The following is a 21,453-nucleotide window of genomic DNA, read 5'->3' as shown; positions in this document are numbered from 1 at the left end:
AAAAGAAGGAAGAAAGAAAGAAAGAAAGAAGGAAAGAAAGAGAGAGAGAAAGAAAGAAGGAAAGAAGGAAAGAGAGAGAGAGAAAGAAAGAAAGAAAGAAAGAAAGAAAGAAAGAAAGAAAGAAAGAAAGAAAAGAAAGGAAAGAAAGAAAGAAAGAAAGAAAGAAAGAAAGAAAAGAAAGAAAGAAAGAAAGAAAAGAAAGGAAAGAAAGAAAAACAAAAAATCCAAACCATAAAACCCATCTGAATTAGTGACAAGATTCTAAGGCTTAGACCTCAATCTATGAAAGAGAATGTGTAGAAATGACATTAGCGCGCAGTGTAATAATCCCTTGTTTTCTTTATTTGTATTTGTCACAAAAGCTACATCATGAAAAGGAGGAAGCCCAAACTGAAGTGAGTCACAAACTTCATTCCCAACACAGGACTGTGGCTTGGCCTTGAGGTGAGGTAAGATCTAACGGCCCTCATGGATGAGACCATGAGTTACAGGGTCGTATTCCCCTGTTCTCCCCGCTTCCCCTCCTCTCTACTCTGCTTTACAAGCTATCCCTTTCTTCTGAAGATTCCATGTGCCAACATACTTTCTACAATGATCAACTTTAAAATTTCGATTATATTTATGTGTAGAAAGAATACTAATAGAAGTTGGTTCTCTCTTTCTACCATATAGGTACTGAGGGTAAAACTCAGGTTGGCATGCCTGGCAGCAAGTGCCTTTACCCACTAAGCCGTCTTACCAGCCCTTAACTAACTTTTCTAGATTAGAGACATGTGAACTGAGAGCCTGAGCTGGCAGGTGGTAACAGAGGACAGTAAACAACTGGAACTGTTCTTCCTTCCTTGGGCTTTGGGGTGCATTCCCACCCCTTCTCCTACCTCGCTGCCTGCAAATGTACCAGGACCAAACTGTTTAGGAAGAGAAGGGAACAGGAAGAAGACAGGATATTTTCTGTCTTGTTTGCTCCAGCCCTGTTGTTTCCTTTCTTCCCTCTATCCCAAACCCCCACATTCTTGCCAGCTCCCATACCTCTTTCCAAGCATGTAAGCACAGGATTGACTTTAAACACCAGACAAAAGCTCCTAGGCAGGATATATGGGTCTGAATCATAGCTTATCAGGTACAAACTAATGATGGCAAAGTTACTTTCCCTTTTTAAGCCTTAGCTGTGTGGTCTATAAGTGTAGTCTCAATTAAATAAGATGGAGCATGCAAAGTCTTTATTACTTACCCTATAACGCACTAGTTAATTTTTAGTTATTATTTCTCATCATTTCTATTTTAAGTGATGGTGGCGGTTGTCTTTGTTTTTTTTGTTTTGGTTTGGTTTGGTTTGGTTTTTTTAATACACTTTTTTAAGAGTCTCATTATTTTTAGCAGTTTAGCTGCTATGGACTGATGTGCTGTGACCATGTGTCATTGGTTAACTTCTGGGTTATTTCATTCTTTCAATCTTTTCCATCTCTGGCTCATCTTGACTGATTTTATCTTCACTGTGAAGATATCTTAAGAAACTACAAATGGAACCATCATATTGCTAACAGTGTAAAGCCTTACAGGGAAACCATGCTAAGAACTGGAATTGTACGTCTTGCTGTGTCCACAGCTGTGTGCTTGTGGGAGGCTAGAAGCACAGAGACATGCATAGCATTCACCATTTGTGTGGACTCTGAGGAAAGGGGGCCTCTGAGGAAGGGCTATAGTTTGACTTACATTTCCTCAATGCCCAGTGTTGGTTGATATCTTTTAGCTTTTGATCATTTGCATAAATTCTTTACAAAAATACATGTTTAAGTAGAAAGAATAATCTTTTGAAGATTTGTACACATAAATTTCTGGGTTCTGTTTCTTCCCTTCTTACAATCATTTTTTGATAGACAAAAGGTGAAATCAACAACATAAAATCACTGTTTTCTGTTGAAGCTGTCTTCAGAGAAGGAGAGCCTGAGTTGTGGTTCATGGATTGAACTATCATTGATTAAATAGATATCTCACCCTTTGCCTCACATGTGAGGTGTGGAAGTATCCTTTAATGCAGTTTTGATATCCCTACATCCCTCCATGATTAATTAATTAGAATGATAAAAGTAATGGTTGAAGGTAGGAGGCATGTGTCACCTTCCTTCCCACCCCAGTAAGCGTTTCCTGCCATCCACTTCTGCAACTCTTTACACCTGGTGTCTGTGCTATCAGACAACCTTACTGTCTGCTTGCTTACTGTCTGTCAACAAGCTGCTAGTTTGTATATACCTACAATGCCTGCCATGGAGTCATGCACATTACAGATTTTGATAAAATATGCTCAGTTAATAACTAAAAGAAGTAATGTAACTATGACCTCCTCTATTTGTTAGTTAATTTATCTCTATTCTCTTACTTTTCTGGTGTTTCCTATCAGCATGATGAAGAAGAACAAGAGCAAGAGCAAGAAGTCAATGAATAAGCAAGAAGCCCTCTGCATCCCACACTATTACAGACTAGGGCACCTTAAGAACATATTGGATGGAGGAGAATATGCCCCTTATGTATCTCCTCCCATATTGGAGAGCAATTTTATTCAGGTAAATAACACTTATACTCTCAGTTAGGATCTAGAAGCTGCCATACTTCATTTTCTCAAAGACAGTGAAAGATAGAGAAGAGATTTTTTTTAAATATGAGGAGGGATAGTGTGGTGTCACTAAGGGGAACAGTGCTGTTACCTAAACAGGGAAATTCACTTCAGATGTTCTCCACAAACCCACAGGCAAGAGTTCTGCCCTATCTCTACTAGAATTGCCATCCTCACATAATCTTAATGTTATACAAAATGATGTTTATAACATACTATGGCAGGAAAGTAATCGGATAATTTTTATTAGAGTTTTATTTTCATTTTAAAATGCATGCATTTGTTTTATGTTTTGCCTGCATGTATGTTTGTGCACCATGTATGTGACGATAGATAGAAGGTTGTGAGCCACCATGTAGATGTTAGTAATTGAACCCAAGTCCTATATAAGGACAGTAAGTGCTCTTAACAGCTGTGCTATCTCTCTAGCCCCTAGTCTTATATTTTAAAGAAAAACACCTGAGGCTAGAGATGAGCTCAGTAGAAAAGCCCTTGCCTAACATGCATGAAGCCCTGGTGCCTGAGTAAATAAACAGCCACCCAAGAAAAGCTAAGAATTAAAATAAACTTTATATGTTGGTTCTGAAGGGAAAATACAACTGTCAGTATCAGAGACAAACTTTCTTGTGAGAACACACCTGCATTCTGGATGAAAACACAGAGCACATGGATGTTGTGCTGGCTTTCCTCCTAACACTCAACACTACACTGCTGAGGCAAAGACCATGCCTGTCTCTCATGGAAACGTCATGGCAGTGTGTGGTGCTGAACAAGCACAGAGCCAGTGCACTCAGCTGCTCCCACGGAGGATGACGAGGTGGGAGACAGACAAGTCAGCGATAAGGAGCTCTCATGCTTCATAAATGTGTTCTCTGACTGATCCCAGAGGAGTAGCGTGACTACTCTGTGCCCAGTGTACCACTCAGAGAGGAGTGCAGTCTCTAAAACATGTTTCAGGTTGTGCCTTAGAACATGGGATGCCAAAATTTTGTTTTTGACTTTCAGTTACTTTTTCCTGCTAATCTTTCTTCCCATACCTTATTCATGTTAACTTTTGCACACTCTAATTGCATAGCCCTGGCCCACACAGGGAGGGGGACGTTTGTAGTCAGCAGGTTAGCCACAGTCCCAAATAACTAGTCATAGTCTCCATTCCTGACTCTGGAGGTCCAAGTGAGGGAATAAAAGCTGCACAGAAAGCCCCCAGAGCACTTGCTCACTTGAACTGGTAAGTGTATGCCAACACATCACCAGCTCCATCCCTTCCTACGCCAATCCCCAGCTGCATGCTCCACAGGAGCCTAAAGTACTAGTAGTGACGTCACTTGTTTGCACTGGACTTCTCTCATAGACCCTACAAACCAGAGACTGCAGCTATTCATTCTGCTATCTCCAAATCATGAACAAGCCAAGGAATGGAGGTGTCATGCCTCATTTCCCCCTTGTTTTCTGCCCCCACTTACACTGTTTTGGCAAGCAAGGGTGCTAGATCTATACCTTTTACCAAGAAACTCCTTTCCTGTTCTCTACATCCAGGTCAATAGGAGAGGTGAATCCATTTACCTGCATAACCGAGCAAACTGGGTGACTGTAGGCATCTGTTCTTCCAATCCCATCTTCAAGACCCCCAATATGATGCTGTTAGCACATCTGACACCAGAAGCTCGAAAAGAACCAGAACCCCTCTTTAAAACCCTTCTGAAGTCTTCCTCTTCAGGGAATCTGGTGCTCACCAGGTGAGTTACAAGGACAGGAGAACGGTGATCTCTACCAGAACACTGCAGTCCCATATGGCTAAAAGGAAAGATGGCATAGGAGCACTTCAGGTGCATTGCTTTCTCAAATGATGCAAGGTTGTCTCTAAGAGGATACAAACAATGGTTCATCACAAAGGCAGTCAAAATGACAATTAAATAAAAAAAAAAAAGCTAAAGTAATGAGCACTAAAGACTTGATAAACCGCCTTTCAAGTGCATGCTTGTCCTCCTCACAACAGCCTCACCTCAAAATGCTGGCCTCACCTTAGCCACTGACTCAGTCTACTGTCTTGAGCAAGTAACTTAATTTAAGCCTCACTTTTAGAAAGTTTTATCACTGTGTTTATTGTACAGATCATGAGTTTCAATATAACATTTTCATACATGTACATATGAAATATGTATATTTCCATATATGTGCAATAAGTTCCTTGACTATATTCATCCTTCATTGTACCCTCTCTTTTTCCCAACCTCACATCATCGGGCCTCCTCCTAATCTCAGATAGGCCCTTTTTACTTTCATGTCTTTTATGTTTGTGTAATCACATTTGTGTATGTGTGCACGTGTGCATACACACACACACATGCATGAGAAAGGGGGCAGAGAGAGAGAGAGAGAGAGAGAGAGAGAGAGAGAGAAATAGAGAGAGAATAATATGGGGGTGGCATGGTGTATATGTGGGAGTCAGAGGATGACCACAGGTGTCAGTTTCAGGCCTCTACCTTTAACTTGCTCAGACACTGAGTCTCTCCTGCTCCCTGCCAGGTACACTAAACCAACTGGTCCAGGAGCTTCCAAAGTCAGGTTATCAGGCTTGCATAGCAAGCACTTTATCTCCCCACCTTCTTCTTAAAAAAACAGATTCCTCAGGAGAGAAGACTTATATTTTATATTATATTATATTATATTATATTATTACTTATATCTTACTGAATCTGGCTTATTTCACTTAACATGATCTCTAGTTTCAGACAGTTTTCCTGCAGATAGAATTTCATTATTCCTTATGAATGAATAAGCTGTTGTATGTGTATACTTGTTTCTTTATGTCTGTTCATAGTCCCTTGTCTGGTTCCATAACTTGCCTGTTGCAACAAGTGCCCTACTTACTATGGACATAGTATTCCTTTAGATATACATACCCAGGAGAGATGTTTCTAGGTCATATGATGTTCGGGTTTTAGTTTGTTAAGGAGCCTCCATGCTAGTTTCCATACACTACCTTACACTCCCATCAATAGTACATAAGGCTTTCCATTTCCTTCTCACAGCATTGCCAGCGTCTGTTTTTTTTCTTCATGGTAGTAACCATTCCAACTGATCATAAAATCTCAATGTAGTATTATTTGAATTCCTAGATATCTAGGCTTCAACTCTGATTACATTTTATTTTTCATTTTAGTGTATGCGTTTGTGTGTGTGCATCCAATATCAGAAGACAAGTTTGTAGATGCAGTATGTCCTTCACCATGTGGGATTAAACTGAGGTCACCGAGGTTGACTCTAGGCCCCTTCCTATGATAAGCCATCTCACCAGCCCTAAGCCTCACTTTTAGCCTTATTTAGGATGGACAGTTTTTCATGATAGATGGCATTCTTATTTATTATCACCAGAATCTTAGACACATGATTAAGATGAGAGGGCTCTCAGGAGCTCCCACCCACAGCTATCTGGGACTCAAGACCATTGACTGTCTCATCCTCCAAGCTCAAAATGTCTTTATAGCACTGCAGATAGGTCTTTGGATAATGTTACATTTGCATTTGTTTTTAGGTTTATCCCTCTGCAGTTTGTGACTCTTTCTGTGCACAGTGCTAAGCACATGCGTCTCAAGGTAAAGCTGATCAACGGCCGGTCTTACTACTTACAGCTCTGTGCTCCTGTGTATAAACAGGATATCATATTTTCTCAGTGGGTAGACCTCATCCCCCTCTTGAACCAGGAGAAAGTCAAAACTACCAAAGTATCAGAGGTCTCAAGCCTCTCAGAAATCACAAACAGCACAGACATCACGGGCTCAATGGACATCACGGACATTACTGCTTTCACAGAACTGCGGACCATGCACCCGAAAACACACAGATACCCTTGTAACATCATGGAAAGTGCGGACTTCTCAGAATATACAGATGTCACTGATATCACAGATGTCACTGATGTCACTGATATTCTGGAAAATAGGGTCACAGATGTTCAAGATATAAAAATTGTCACAGAAGTCACAGAAGTCTCAGAAGTCAAAATGGCCACAAACATCTCAGGAGTCAAAATAGTATTTGAAAACGACGATATAATAAAGAACAAGCAGGAGGAAAAGGTATGTGTTACGGGACACTTCATTCTTTAATGATCAAACATGGGAGATGTCACCAAGTCTTAGTTAACACTCCTGTGAAAATGCTGAGGAACCAACTCACAGTTACATGATTTTAACAATTGACTCAATCCCTAAGCTCAGTATAAGTTATAGTATAAGTTATAAACTATTCCCTGAAATAGTGACTATCCTTCTAGTATCAGAAGCAGCTGTGTGACAGAAAGAAGGCCTAGGTTAGAATCTTAAACTTCTGGGTATTATATATACATGACTGCCTAAATCACCAAACACAAGGTGTGGTGTCATCACCCCTAAAATGAGAATATTAATATAACAAAATGGCTGTTTTATTACTTAAAAATGAGGAGGGGCTGAAGCTTCAATAAGAACAGGTGAGGACAGAAATCAGAAAATAAAAAAGTTATTGACTTTTTAAAATGCCAGAAAGTAAAAAAAAAAAAAAAAAAAAAAAGTAGAAGAGAAGAAAAGAGAAGAGAGGAGAGGAGAGGAGAGGAGAGGAGAGGAGAGGAGAGGAGAGGAGAGGAGAGGAGAAAGAGACTGTGAAGGCAACTCTCAAACCATGAATTACACATTAGGAAGTGAGGACTTTGAATTAAGGTACTGAACTTTTTACAGATCAAACTAGTGGGTTGAAGAGATGGCTCAGAAATAGAGAGTATTTCCTGCTCTCCCAGAAGACCTGAGTTCAGTTCCCAGCTCACAGCTCACAACTGCCTATAACTCTACCTCCAGGGGATCTGATGCTCTTTTTCGCCTCCACGGGTGCCTTCTCTCTCTCTCTCTCTCTCTCTCCCTCCTTCCATCTCCCTCTCTTCATCCCTCCCTTTCCCCCTTCTTTCTGACACACAGGCACACACATACACACACACACACACACAGAGAGAGAAGGAGGGAGGGAGGGATGGAGGGAGGGAGGGAGGGAGGGAGGGAGGGAGGGAGGGAGGGAGGGAAGGAGAGGGGAGAAAGAAATAAAAATACTTAAATATATATTAATCTGGGTAGCATAGTGGACTGTAAAGATAGATCAGTTTGAAGACTAGTAAACAATGTCCACTGGATCCATGATACAAACAAAGGAATGATTGAGGACACTTTACAAAAGAAACCACTCATAAATTATAGTAGGGAAAAAATTAAAAATCTCTCGTCTGTGTCTACAGTCAGTGTGTAGTGAAACACAAAAGACATTGCTCCTTGCCAGCTGTCCAGCAGTGCATCAGATAACCAACCTCTCCTCTCTCCCCCTCTACTGTCCTTTCCCAAACTTAACCTTGTAACTGACAATGATCAGAGTAAAACAGCGATGGTAGTAAAGGTATAGTAAAGTGAGGGTTTGGAAAGATCTACAATAAGGGTGAAAATTGGCCAAACATTCTTGAAATGGTTATGAAGCAAGAACCTTAAAAATACTTATGCCTGGGCCTGAAGAGGTGGCTCAGAAGCTAAGCACACTGGCTTTTCTTCCAGAAGTGCCAAGTCCAATTTTTAGTAACCACATGGCATCTCAGAATTGTCTGTAACGCCAGTTCCAGGGGATCCAATACCCTCACACGGACAACATGCAGGCAAAACACTATTGCACATGAAATTAAAAATACATATTTATACCCTCTAACAAGAATGAAGAGTTAGCTACAAAGATGTGAATCATGGGTTGGGAATAGAGCACAGTGATGCAGTGTGTGCTTGGTGTACACACAATCTTATTTGGCTCCAACCCATGGCACCACACACATAAAGAACATGTTAATCATCTCATGCCCATACCATGCCTATAACAGCAAATTAACGAAGGCATGAGAACAGCCTAAATGCTTGCCAAGAACAAGCAAGCAAACTCGGGACTATGAGAGCAAGTGCCATGCTCATCTTGTTTAGGGGTTCCCATAGTACCTGTCAAGCCTGTAGCAAAAGCCTATTAGATGAATTAGTGTGTGTACTTGTTAAAATTGTTCAAAAGTGTTTCTTAGCCTGAAAAGATGTTCATTATATACACTGAGAGGGGGAAAGAATAATCTCTTGGACATAAAAATCCATTGATAAATACACACTAAAAGAAAAACTAGGGACTGGGGAGCTAGCTCCATTGAGAAACACTGGCTGCACAGGTGTGAGAGCCAGAGGCTGATCTCCAGCACCACACAGAGAGCTGGGAATCCTAGTGCCACAGAGGCACAGAAAGAAGATCATTAGGGCTCACTGCCTAACTAGTCTAACTTAGTGAGTCTCAAGTCCCACTGAGAAACACTGTCTCAAAAAATAAGGTGGGGAATTAGAGAGGGAAGTCCCGTGGACTTCTGATCTCCACAAGCACGTGTGCACACACATGGATGTGCACTTGAACACATATGTGCACCACACATACACAGAAAAGAAACAACACTGTCTGTGAATAGCAGTTTGTCTGCATGGCGAGAGTAAGCGCAGTTTGTACCTTATTTATTCCTCTGAGTGTTTCCCATGCTAGAGGCCAATAGTTTATAAAGGAAATATCCAAATAGTTTTTCACAGTTCATAATGACAGGAGGGACCTTCTGGTGGTAATTTTACCCAGGCCTGGTGGCACAAGCCCATGTTCACAGCTACTGAGGAGTGTGACAGAAGCCTGTGAGTCTGAGGCCTGCACAGACCACAGAGTCTCAAGATTGAAAGCAGAAAAAAGGGCTGGGTGGTCCATCGGTGAGGCACTGGTAAATACAGCAGCCATATGGCCTGAGCCAGTCCTCAGTGCTGCAGCACACACACAATGGTGAACTGCTACACTAGAAGTGCAGTCGGTGGCCTCAGAGTGAGCGCCAAGCAGTTCTGTACAAAACAGACTGAAGGAGGCTGGGAAGTAAGTGTGCCAGAGGAGCGGTGCTGCCATCGCAGGACGCGCTTCCAACGCCCACTTCAGTCCTCACAGGATCTTCTCCTGTATATACATGCTTTGCTCACACGGTATTAGGCACCACATATGTGCAGTGCCTGCTAAGGCCAGAAGACAGCATTGGGTCTCCAGGGACTACAATTACAGTTTTGAGCCACATGTGGAAGCTGGGAATCAAACCTGGGTTCTCGGGCAGAGCAGCTGTTGTTCTAAGCCATCGTCTCTCCCCTTACAGCATCTTAAACTGTCTATAATACACATTATTTTCATTGTAAGAAAAAAATGAAGTTTTCTCTTTAGGGACTAAGATTACTACATATTCTTTTGGGAGTGTTTTGTTTTGTTTTGAGACATGTTCTTGTTCTACTAGGACAGACTGACCTTGAATTTGCAATCCTCCAGCCTCAGTTCCCCCTGTGCTGGAACTGCAGGCATGTGTGCCTAGGTCCAACAGTACTGGAATGGACAGGGTGGTTGCCATGGGAGGAAAGGGGCAGACGTGAGGAATGTTAGCGACACAGGTAACAAGTTCTCTGACTGACTGCACTGAGGCCCACATGAGGCAGTCTGACCATTCTGATACAGTCACTGAGAGACCTGGAGAGCAGCAGGAAGACAAAAGCAGAGGAAAGAATTACATTTTAGAGACTTGAAAAATTAAAGTAATTAAAGTAATATTGTTAGTTATGAGCCCCGAGCCCCCACTACCTATCAGATGCTCCTACGAGCAACCTGACTAAAGACTACATGGCAAAATATTTCTAGAAAGCCCTCCTTAACGTGTAATTCAAAGATAAGTTGTAATTAGACCCTACCCACCTCGTGTGAGGTTACCCTGGGGTCCGTCACTCTGACCTGAATGCCGGGCATTAGACTGCAGTGGAACAGGCCTTTGTTCCTACACCACCAGCCTTCACACCAGCCAAGGCTCTTCTCCATAGTCATGCAACAGCAGGCCTTATTCCCTGTCCCTGGACGAGTGGACAGTCAATATGAAAGAAAGGACTAGAAACTACTTCTTCATAAACACTGTTTCTACATGGTGTCCTGTTTTCTGATTTCCCATTGCTTGTTATTTCTCAAGGAATATATCCTGAAACATATGAGTCTACGAGATACAAAACCTAAGAATGACTACCGAGATTCCCCCAAACATGTCGCCATCTCAAACATAAGCCTGACTTTGCAAGATGAAGAGTGCTTTCCGACTACTCTGACTCCTGGAAAAAGGAAGGAAGACATATGCAAAGAAATGTGTGATGAAACTGCTGAAGAAGAAATGATTGGTTTTCAAAACATACATCTAAAGACCACAGAATCCAGGTCAGTAGCGTGGGAAACACTCTGCATGCCAGTGTGTGCAACATGTGTACAGACATATGCCTACTTGCCGGAAACTCATGCATTTGTCTCTGAAGATTCTGGCAGACACAGAGTAACTGAACGGTGACATAGGCATGCCTTAGCCATGCATTTTGGGGTCAGCCTTGGCTAATTTTTATTACCACACCAGCTTCCTTTGCTGCTCATCTGGAATTGCTGCTGTTGGGTTACTGCTAAGACCATGGGTTTTAGAGAAGTAACAGAGGTACAGGGCTCACATTTAGAACTGGAGTGTTGACATCTAGAAAGGTTGTGTGTGCTATTGGCTATGCTTCTCTGCGTTCTTGTCTACAGAGCCTCCATACCCTTTAAATATCTCTGTAATTGCAGTCATGTGAGAAAACAACCTATTTTCATTATTTTAATACCTCTATTGCAAAGCTGATTGCAGACTGAATGCAAGTAAATGTTGTAGTGGTAGAGGTGCAAGTGAATACACTCATTCTAGGGTAAGACTTCAAGAGAACCCAGGTCAAAATGCTTACACTAGGCTATGTGGCACATGCCTGGAGTCTCAGCTACTCTGGAGGCTAAGGCAGGAAAATCCCTTCAGCTCAAGAGTTCCAGACCAGTCTGGGGAGCATAGTTGAACCTCACCTTAAACAATTTATGTTAGTAAAAAAAAAAAATTGGGTGGGTACAATTATGTCTTTTAAGTAAATATATTAAGAGAAGGATGGGGGGGGGTAGCTCAGTAGTAGGCTACTTTCTTAGAACACACAGGCCCTGGACTTGATGCTGAGCATGGAGTTGGGGAAGAGAGAGTTATATATACTGTACACACATGTGCAGGATAGGAAAATTAACTTGGAATGAAATTAACTAGGATTTGTTAAGTAACTTGAAGTGCTAAAAAAAATTGTTTTTATTCCAAAAAGAACAAAATAGTAAACTTTTGGAATGGCTACTTACTGAAAAAACTTAAAAGTGTCATATCAACTATTAATAATAGGTAGAATAGTAAATGTTACTGAGAAATTCCATAATTTTTTTTATGCTTTAAAACCTGGAGACATTAGGAGCTGGAGAGATGGCTCAGCACTGAAGAACACGTTTGGCTTCTAGCATGCACATGGGGCAGTACATCCTGCCTATAGATCCCCTACCAGAAATCCAACATCCTGGCATCTGGTGATACCAAGCATGCACAAGGTGTACATACATATGTGCGGGCACTGACACATACACATGAAGTTAAAATAAATATAAATAAAAGCATGGTGGCCACACCTTTAGTCCCAGCACTCAGGAAGCAGAGGCAGGCGGAGCTCTGAGTTCGAAGCCAACCTGGTCTATAAAGTCAGATCCAGGACACCCAGGACTACACAGAAAAAAAAAAACTGTCTTGCAAAACCAAAATTACTAAATAAATAAATCTTTTCAGAAAAAAAACTTTGGAGATAATAAATTACATACGTGACTTAATAAAAATGCAAAGTGGAAAACTAAAGCAATCATAAATTGAAAACTTGAAGAAACAGGAGTTTTCAAAGTTCTCATTAAAGAAAAAAGGCACTTTCCACAAATTTTTTTCTGGACAGTTTTAATTTCTGGACAGTATTACTTATAACTCTGAATTATATTTTGTTTATATAATTTGTTCTCATAAAATTATAAAAGTATACTTTATTTCTCAAAACTTTAGTCTGCTTTTTCTAAGCCAGACAAAAAGTGCTTGCTGTGCAGTCCTGACAGCATGAGTTAGAGCCCCAGATCCATGGCGCACACATACACTGTGCACAGGTGTGCCCACTCTCTCTCACACACCACACACACACACACATGCACGCACGCACGCACACACACACACACACACAATGATAATAAAATTTAAAACAAAGTAAGAATGGTTCCATTAATATTTCTATATACTCTATAAGTTCTACCAACTATACTAGAAGAAAGAAATATTAAAAAGCACAGTGATGCACATCTTTCATCTCTGCATGCGAGAAATAAAGGCAGGCACATCTTTGTGAGTTTGTAGCAGCTTGGTCTAAATAGGCTAGCCAAGGCTACATAGTGACACCTTGTGACAGTACCTGAATTCACATGTACAAGACCCCCTCCAACATACACATAACTAAAAAATAAATGAAACAAAACTTTAGGAATTATTTATTTATTTTATGGATATGAGTACATTGCAGCTGTCTTCAGACACACCAGAAGAGGGCATCAGAGCCCATTACAGATGGTTGTGAGCCACCACGTGGTTGCTGGGAATTGAACTCAGGACCTCACAACCATCCGTAATTAGCTACAGTGTACTTACATATAATAAATAAATAAATCTTAAAAAAAAATAAGTTCTATCCTTTCATCTTGTAGGTCCCAAGGATCAAACAGAAGTTATCAGGGTTGGTGGCAAGTGCCTTAACAGGCCAAGCCATCTTTCAGACCCAATGCACAATTTCCAAGTGTATGTTGTCTCCTAAAATCAATTTACTGTTTCTGTCTTGAAATAACTTAATTGGAAATTTTATGAATTTCCATCAATTATTTAGAAAGATAATGTATTTTCTTTTCCCATTATGTTTATATGTATATATGTATATTATTTATGTGTCCATTTAAAGTGATTTATTTGGCAGATATTTGTAATTATTAGACAGCTTAGAACTCTATTCTCTCTGAGTTTCCCACTTTAGCTGTCTTCTCAAGTGCCACACACACACACTGTTCCTTTTTGCCTTCCTCAGATCACTGCTCTGCCTCACTCCATCCCTCCCCATCATCTCAGATTTAACCTCGGCACATCCTGGCTGGCATAATATATTTTGTTTATGATCTGCCTCTTCCACTAGAATAAAGCGCATCAAAGGACAGGAACTTGATTATTTTTACTATTTATTCCCTCATTATTAATGCACTCAAGGTGCCTGGTAAATATTATCAAGCAAATGAATCACACTCTGCCACTAAAAATTACTTTTGTTGCTTCAATGAACAAAACAAATGAACTTTCCTGTAGAACTGAGGCAATGATATAATTTTCTTCTAGCTTATTTTGGTTTTAAAAATAATTCTTTTTCATCTTATTTTGTTGGTACAGAATAAATCTTTGACTAACATTTCTTTTTGCTTCCCCATTCTTTTTTTTTTTCACCCAGGCAAAGGTTTTTGTTTTTTTGTTTTTATTCAATATATTCTTTATTTACATTTCAAATGATTTCCCCTTTGCTGGCTCCCGCTTTCCCATTCTTTTGAACTCAGATCAATTTGAATCTATATGATAAATGTTAGACTCTGTGCTGATGATTTGTGGGGAAAGAGTACTGACAACTGAAGCAAGAGACTCACACAAGTTAACAACACAGTTTACCATTGAGGGACACTTCCCATCTTGAAGACTTTAGGTATAATTATCTTAGCACTGTTACTAAATACTCGAGGTTTTAATTTTTTTCAATTACCTTTGTTTGTTTAGCATGTAGGTAGGGGAATGTATGTGTATTTTACAGTCAAAGGAAAAACTGTCAACTCAAACTCATGAGTTTCCCTGTAGGAATTCTCCTAGACTAGAGGCTAGGTATACATTCTTATGATTCACTGTGAGAAATGCTATTACCATCCCCAGGAAATTCTACTTCCCTATTAGAGATGGAGAAATAATTAAAATAAATGAATGTCCCCCAGACCACTGGTGGCATTGTGTCCTACCACCTCATGTATGTGGGAACTGACTCTATATAGGGTCTCCATGTTGGGCAAGAACTCTGCCTGAGCTATGTCCCTAACCTTTTAAAATTTTGCATTTTTAGCACAAAGTCTCAATATGCAGCTCAGGTTGGCCTAGGACTTATTAGATGGCCCAACCTGGCTCATATCCTCAATCCTCTAGCCTCAGCCTCCTAAATCACTGTGATTACGGGTGTAAACCATTATTGCCTAGTTTGCCTGATCTGTTATTGATGGAAATCTGAGTTATCTCCGTGGAATTAAGTAATGACCTGAACCGCTTCCAGTAACTCTGGTCTGCTAAAGGATACAGGAAGAAAGTTTACAACAAGCAGGAGAAATGGACAATAAAGAAGACAGAAACAGAAACCATTGGTCAGAAATAGAGAAGGAAGGTAAAAGTGCATTTCCCTGCCAGTCGGGAACAGAGCCTTCACTACTATTCAGCAGTGTGGGCTTAATAGAAAATCCTCAGCTGTCTTCCTATAATGATGTAAATTAATCCATCCAACTTAGAAACTTTGTCAAATTGGTCAGGCCGGGATACTCTGATACCGCCTTCTAGTTTATCTCATTCTCACGGCACAACAGTGCCAGTAATAACATTCCACAGTCACACCATGAATTAGAATCTAAACTCTTAAGGCTGTTTACATTGGCATTTTTTTTCTTTGCTCTTCTACAATGGAAATTGTTGCATGCCCAGAAAAATTAAGACAAACTTTACTTTTCAGTGTAGATCTCAATTTATAGAATAAATGAGCAGAGACAGCCACTTCCCTTCCCCTCTCCAGTTTCCTCACTAACCTGTTATAATCAATGTACCAATATTGATGTGTTGTTATTAAATAGCTGTACTTGACAGTTTACAACATAAAGTGTCATACTTCATAGAATGAAATTCTATGGGTTTTAATGAATGTATGTGGTATGTACCTTTTGTGGCATGTTCACAAAATCATTTCATTGCTCTAAAACTTCCCTCAGCATTAGATTAACTCTTTTTTAAAAGATACTTCCAGCTGTGTGTATGCATGTGAGTCTATTGAGGTTATTGCATGTTGAGTGCAGTTGACCATGAAGCCAGCAGAAGGAACTTGATTCCTTGGAGCTGAAGTGCTGTGAACCAAACTCAGGTTCTCAGGAAGAGTGGTTTGAGATCTTAACTCTCTAGTTCCCTATATTAGCTTTTAATTTTGGGTTTTTTTTTTTTAAAAAAAGGTGTATTTATTTATTTATTTATCTATCTATCTATCTATTTATTTATATAGCATTCTTCCTGCTTGTGTATGTCTGTAAGCCAGAAGAGGGCAACGTATCTCATTACAGATGGTTGTGAGCCACCATGTGGTTGCTGGGAATTGAACTCAGGACCTCTGCAAGAGTAGACAGAGGTCTGAACTTCTGAGCCATCATTTCTCCTACCCACAATTGTTTTTTTTTTTTCCTTCAATTCTGGGGATTAAACATAAGGCTTTGTACATGCTAGGCAAGTGCTGTACATTGTTTTGTTCTCATAGAATTTTTTTGTTTGTTGGTTGGTTGGCTTGGTTTGGTTTAAGACAGCATTTCTAGCTAGCTTAGAACTTGCTATGTAGACTAGGTAGCTCTGAACTTTACAAAAAATCCGCCTCTGTCTGCCTCTCAAGTTCTGGATTAAAGCCCTATACCACCACACCCAGCATTTTGTTTTGTTTTGTTTTTAAATGATTTTTACATTTATATTCATTCATTAATTTAGTGGAGGTGGGGTTGGGAGTGAATGTATCAGGATGCATGTGTGGAGGTCAGAGGGCAGCTTGTGGGAACTGGTTCTCTCCTTCTACCATGTGGGATCTGGGGAGCAAACTCAGTTTTTCAGGCTTAACAGCAGGTTACCTTCCAGACCATCTCACCAGCACACTTAGTTTGTTGTTGTTGTTTGGTTGGTTGCTTTTGTTAGTTTTTGGTTGATTGGTTGATTGATTGGTTGATTTTTAGGACAGAGATTCTCTGTGTAGCCCTTGCTGTAACTCACTTTGTAAATCAGGCTGGCCTTAAACACTGAGATCTGCCTGCCTCTGCCTCCCACCTGCTCTTGAAGGCTAGAGGGATGGAGGGAAGAGAGCATCCTATTTCTTGGACCTGGAGTTACAGATGGCTTTGGGTCTCCCAATGTTCTCTGGAAAAGCAGCCAATGCTTGAGCCATGAGCCATTTCTCCTGCCCCCAAGGAGCTGAGCAGGAACACTTATTGTGTTCTCTCTCTCTCTCTCTCTCTCTCTCTCTCTCTCTCTCTCTCATTTGTTTGGTTTGGTTTTGAGACTGGATTTCACTATGCAGCCCTGGCTTAATGTCCTGTAACTCAGGCCTACTCCTGGCTAGGGTTTTGTTTTTGTTTTGTTTTGTTTTTTAATAATAATAAAAATTACAAAGCTAACAGGATGAAAAGTTCTCTGTAGAGTATAGGTTTTGTCAGATTCACTATATGATCATTTGAAATGGTGTGTGTCACTACATAAGCAGAGAAATAATGGAATTTTAAAATACAAAAATACTGTAATCTAGCAAATCTTAAATTCGTTAAGCCTTTCCCTGTTAGCTTTCTATGCCATTAATCTCCTAACTACTAGGAAGAAATAAATGAAAAAAGAAAAACAAAACTAAATTTTTATTTTAAGGAAGCCTCTTGAGGTCTGTCTCATGGGACATATTTGTATGGAAAATAGTTGGCTTAGTAAACCATGGGCTCCTTTTTGCTGCCTGTTTGTACTAAGAACATAATTAGTAGCTAGTGTCTAATTTGAGAATGCTAATTAAAAAAAGAAAAATGTAATATTTTAAGAACAGAATGGAACTCACCTAAGCTTCATTCCTGGGGCATTTGTGGGATTTAGCCAGGAAGGTGAGGTAGATGAATACATTCTATGTTATTTTTCTTTCTGAAGACCATTAATTTCAGGGACACTTTATAATTGTTTGTTTTAGAATGCAAAAATTTTAAAAAGTGAATCATGACCTTGCTGAATATTGTCCTTCCCTGGGCACTACCATTTTATTTAAATCTATATGGGATAAAAGATGAAAGAATCAAGTTTTTCTCCACTGTCATAGAGGGCTCTTAGAGTAATGAAGAATTTACTTCATTTACACTCCTTCACAGACAGAACAGTACTGCTGTGAACCTTTGGTTTGACCAGGATAACAGACTCTTTTAATTTGCGCCTGTTTTGTATGACACATTTTCTTTGTGTTGCCTGGTCTCTCAATAATTTTTTATCATTAATCTCAATCTTCAATTTAAATCCTGAGACATATTGGCATAGCTATCAGAATCTGTTTTTAGAAGATTCCAAAGAATTACTACTTTAAGTCCCTGAAAGATCCACTGTAGACCCTAAAATGACTGTATCTTCCTGACCCCTTCATGAATCATAGCCACCTCTGTAGGACTGCCTGGGCAGGGACACCTAAAGGGAACTCAACAGATTCTCTTGCACTCCAGCAAGAGGGGAAGGCTGAGCAGCCATGAATGGAGATGCCAGCCACCTGTGACTGTGAGAAACACAGTAACAGAAGACGGTATGCCATTGCATACAATCTGATTTGTGGCTTTTCCAAGCTGAAAAACCTGTAAATAAACAACCTTCCTCTGTATAATCAATACAGCCTAAGCTTGCTAAGCACAAGCCACTACCACTCACAGAGCATTTGGAAAATGACTGGTTATCTCAGACCCAGCTGTTCTTTTCTAAATATTTGTGGTCAAGATGGCAACTCTTGGAACTCTGCTGTTTATTTTTACAGGAGTACAAGAACTGATTCAGACACTTCAGGTAAGGAATAAATTCCAAGACACATTTTTTTGTGTGTGTGCTCTTCAGTAGACAAGAGTTACTCGGAGTTCTTGTAACTATAGATGGTTAGGAACAAAGGGTTCCAGCTCAGCCTTCTGTTGCCTTCCCAAAATTCTAAACACTCCACCCTGGAGAGACTCTTCCAAGACCATCTTCAGACCCTTTCAAGTGTGCAAGTCACATTTGGCTTCCAGTTCCCTGAGTCTAACCGATTAGGCATGAACAACTCTAAGATGAGCTCTAAAGGTGGATCTGACCTACAGCAGCAACAGGGCCTCCTATCCTTGCACATTTTTATGGGGAATATTTTTGGTAAATTAAAATCACTCAGCTCCTCTGCTCTTCCTACTTACATCTTCAGCCTGACTCTCACTGTGGGGTGACTTAGTTAATGTTTGAGTACTGGGATTTCTTATTTATGTATTCTCAGATCTTAAAGAATCTTCAATTTCTAACAACAAACATGTACCTGAGGAGGTAGTCTGTCATACAGGCCATTAGAAACCTTATCTTTTGCTGACTGCTCATTCACACCCAGCCACTCTCTAACCTGTGAGCTGGAATAAGCTTCCACTACATGGCACTTATGAAACAATACTATGGAAGGAACACACAGGAATATTTAACTTGGTTTAAGTAGAGAGGAAAAAAATACAAACAAACAAAAGAGTATTTGAAGACATTTGTAGTCATATTTACAATTTCTGGCACAACTTCAAGGTTACATGAGCATGTACTTTATATGAAGTACTTTGGCAGACTCAGGAGAGATTAGACAAAAATATCAAGCAAGTTACTTGCCATAAGTCTGTGTATTAGCCAAAGAAAAGCCACTGAAGGAAAAACAAGTGGTAAATTAGTGTCAGGTTTTTAAATGGCTTCTCTACTAACTGAATCTGTAAGGGAAGCTGGGGGATGCCAGACACAGAAAGAGCAGATAGAAGCTTTTCCAGCAGTCAAGGTGGAGGTAAGGAGCAGTCAGTAGTGTGACTCTGGAGGGGTGTGTGGATGGTCGGATAGAGTTAGTACATAGTTACACAGTTGATACATACTACCGATGATGTAGGGTGATGGCAATGATGACAGAGATGATGAGGACTTACTGACTGCTGGAGAGACAGGCCAGGCACTGAAGTGCTGAAACATGAGGAGATCAATTCAGTCCCCATCCCAGAGAAAGCTGGGTGTAATGACACACACGAGTAATCTCAGCACTATGCAGACACAGAGGATCCATGGAACAGCCTAGCTGAATCTGCAAGACTCAGGCCATGAGAGTCCATGTCTCAAAAATCAAAGTGGACATGTCTTAAGGAGACACATAAGATTGTTCTTTGGCCTCCACATGTATAGGTGTGCACACACACACTTACATACATGTGCACCCACCACACGTGTGCACACACATGCAGAGTTATTCTAAGTCCACTTGTAGGAGCAAGACAAAGGAAGATGGTTTGGGAGACAGCGTGACCGGGATATATAAATCCATGAAGCATATCCCAGAGCGGGTATGGAAGGCAAATGAACCCTGACGTTGAGTCAGAGGCCTCAGGCTTTAGTTCTAACCCAACTTTCTCCATTACATGAACATGTCGCTTCACTTCCTTTATATGTGGCTGGGCTGTTGGACTGAGGAGGGCATTTTGACAGTGATTAATGCTAAAAGCTGATATTCTGTGCTGCTGATGGCCCATTTCTGGAAGGCTAGCAGGCAGCTTGAAGTGGGTGTCCTGGGCATGAGGGACTAACCTCAGATACAGCAAAGGAGTAGCAAAAGGGCTTGCGGAGCCACAGGCATGGTGTGTGATGTGGCACGCAGGTTGCCACAAGGCATTAACCATTTTCCCTGTTTGTTCTCCTTCACGTCTCCCTGCTTCTTCTTCTTTCTTCTCCTGTGTCTTCCTGTTTTTCTTACTTAGGCTTATATAGTTTCTCAGTTTTCCCCCTGATTAGCATTTCTTTCCCCTTCTTTACCCTCCTCTGAATCAGGATTTTCCCTCTCACATACTTATGGTAATTAACCTCTTTACCTCAAGAAGGCAAAGGCTATCCCATCCTAAACCTTCATTCTATTAAATTCAGTTTAAACAAGGACTAAACACACCTCTGTGATTCTAATTTCTAGGTAAAGCCAGAATAATAATGCTCCCCAAAGCTGGGGGAAAATCGATCTCTGTGGTGAGCTCCTAGCCTCCCAGGCAATGGCAATTAGGGACAAAATTATGTGGTTTGCCTCCCACACCCCTCTGCAGCTGGAAGGGTTTCTGTGCAATGTTTTGTGGGGAGCAGCACTTCAAACACACTGTGCCTACAAGCAAGACCATGCAATGACACGGCAGATCCCAAGCTAGACCTGTGTCCTGGACCCAAGTCACTTCTCTCCTTCCTTGATTTTTAATTTCTTACCTTTCAAGGCTTCATTCTTCTCTTCAACCTTTCTGACTTCTTTGTAGTGAGCCCAGGGTGTAGGCTTTCCCATGGCCATGGTATTCTTCCTACATGACAAAGAATGAGACCAAAGACAACGCTTCAAGAAACAAAAGGAAAATCATCCATGAAATGCTGCATCCCCTTCCCACCCCACCAGTTTCTTTTATCTTCCTGTTCAAGATTACGAATCAACTTCTAAGCAGTCACTTCACTCCCTGCTTGTTTAACCCAAACTAAAAAGAAAAGGGGAGGAAACCCCCCCAGAAGGGACAGGGTTGGGAACCAGCAGTGAGCTTCCTGTGAAGAGCATAGACACCTGGTGTTTAGAGCATCATTTGAATTTGAGATGCAGATTGTTTTCTCCTTATGTGTCCTTTTCGCTCATCTTGGTCCTTCATCTTCCCCTCTTTTTCTCTAATGACATCTCTTCCATTTGCCTGTACTGGAGCTCCTCTTCCCCTTTGGCTCTCCTCATTCCAAATCCTCTTCTAACTCCCCAACCTTGTACCTCATCTGTCCCCCTTTCTCAGGGGAATGCACA

At 40.7% G+C, this 21,453-nt stretch overlaps 1 protein-coding gene across 2 annotated transcripts; it reads left to right on the top strand.

The window, feature by feature from the left end:
• The first annotated feature begins 364 nt into the window (after positions 1-364).
• Positions 365-20,466, top strand: Garin2 (golgi associated RAB2 interactor family member 2). 2 transcript variants are annotated; one of them, XM_052186781.1, is made up of 8 exons: positions 365-449; positions 2,399-2,561; positions 4,148-4,347; positions 6,147-6,690; positions 7,327-7,335; positions 10,665-10,903; positions 18,430-18,458; positions 20,402-20,466. In XM_052186781.1, exons 2-8 carry the CDS (start codon positions 2,400-2,402, stop codon positions 20,464-20,466), a joined length of 1,248 nt encoding a protein of 415 aa, XP_052042741.1. In that variant the 5' UTR covers positions 365-449; position 2,399. The 2 variants fall into 2 exon arrangements, with proteins under 2 accessions (XP_052042741.1, XP_052042742.1); XM_052186782.1 differs by lacking the exons at positions 365-449; positions 4,148-4,347; positions 7,327-7,335 and having other exon boundaries at positions 2,439-2,561.
• The last annotated feature ends 987 nt before the right edge of the window (positions 20,467-21,453 follow it).

Source organism: Apodemus sylvaticus, chromosome 6 (genome assembly GCF_947179515.1).
Source record: "Apodemus sylvaticus chromosome 6, mApoSyl1.1, whole genome shotgun sequence".
NCBI lineage: Eukaryota > Metazoa > Chordata > Mammalia > Rodentia > Muridae > Apodemus > Apodemus sylvaticus.
Note: the sequence above shows the minus strand (reverse complement) of the source record. Positions and strands in the feature narration are given on the sequence as shown.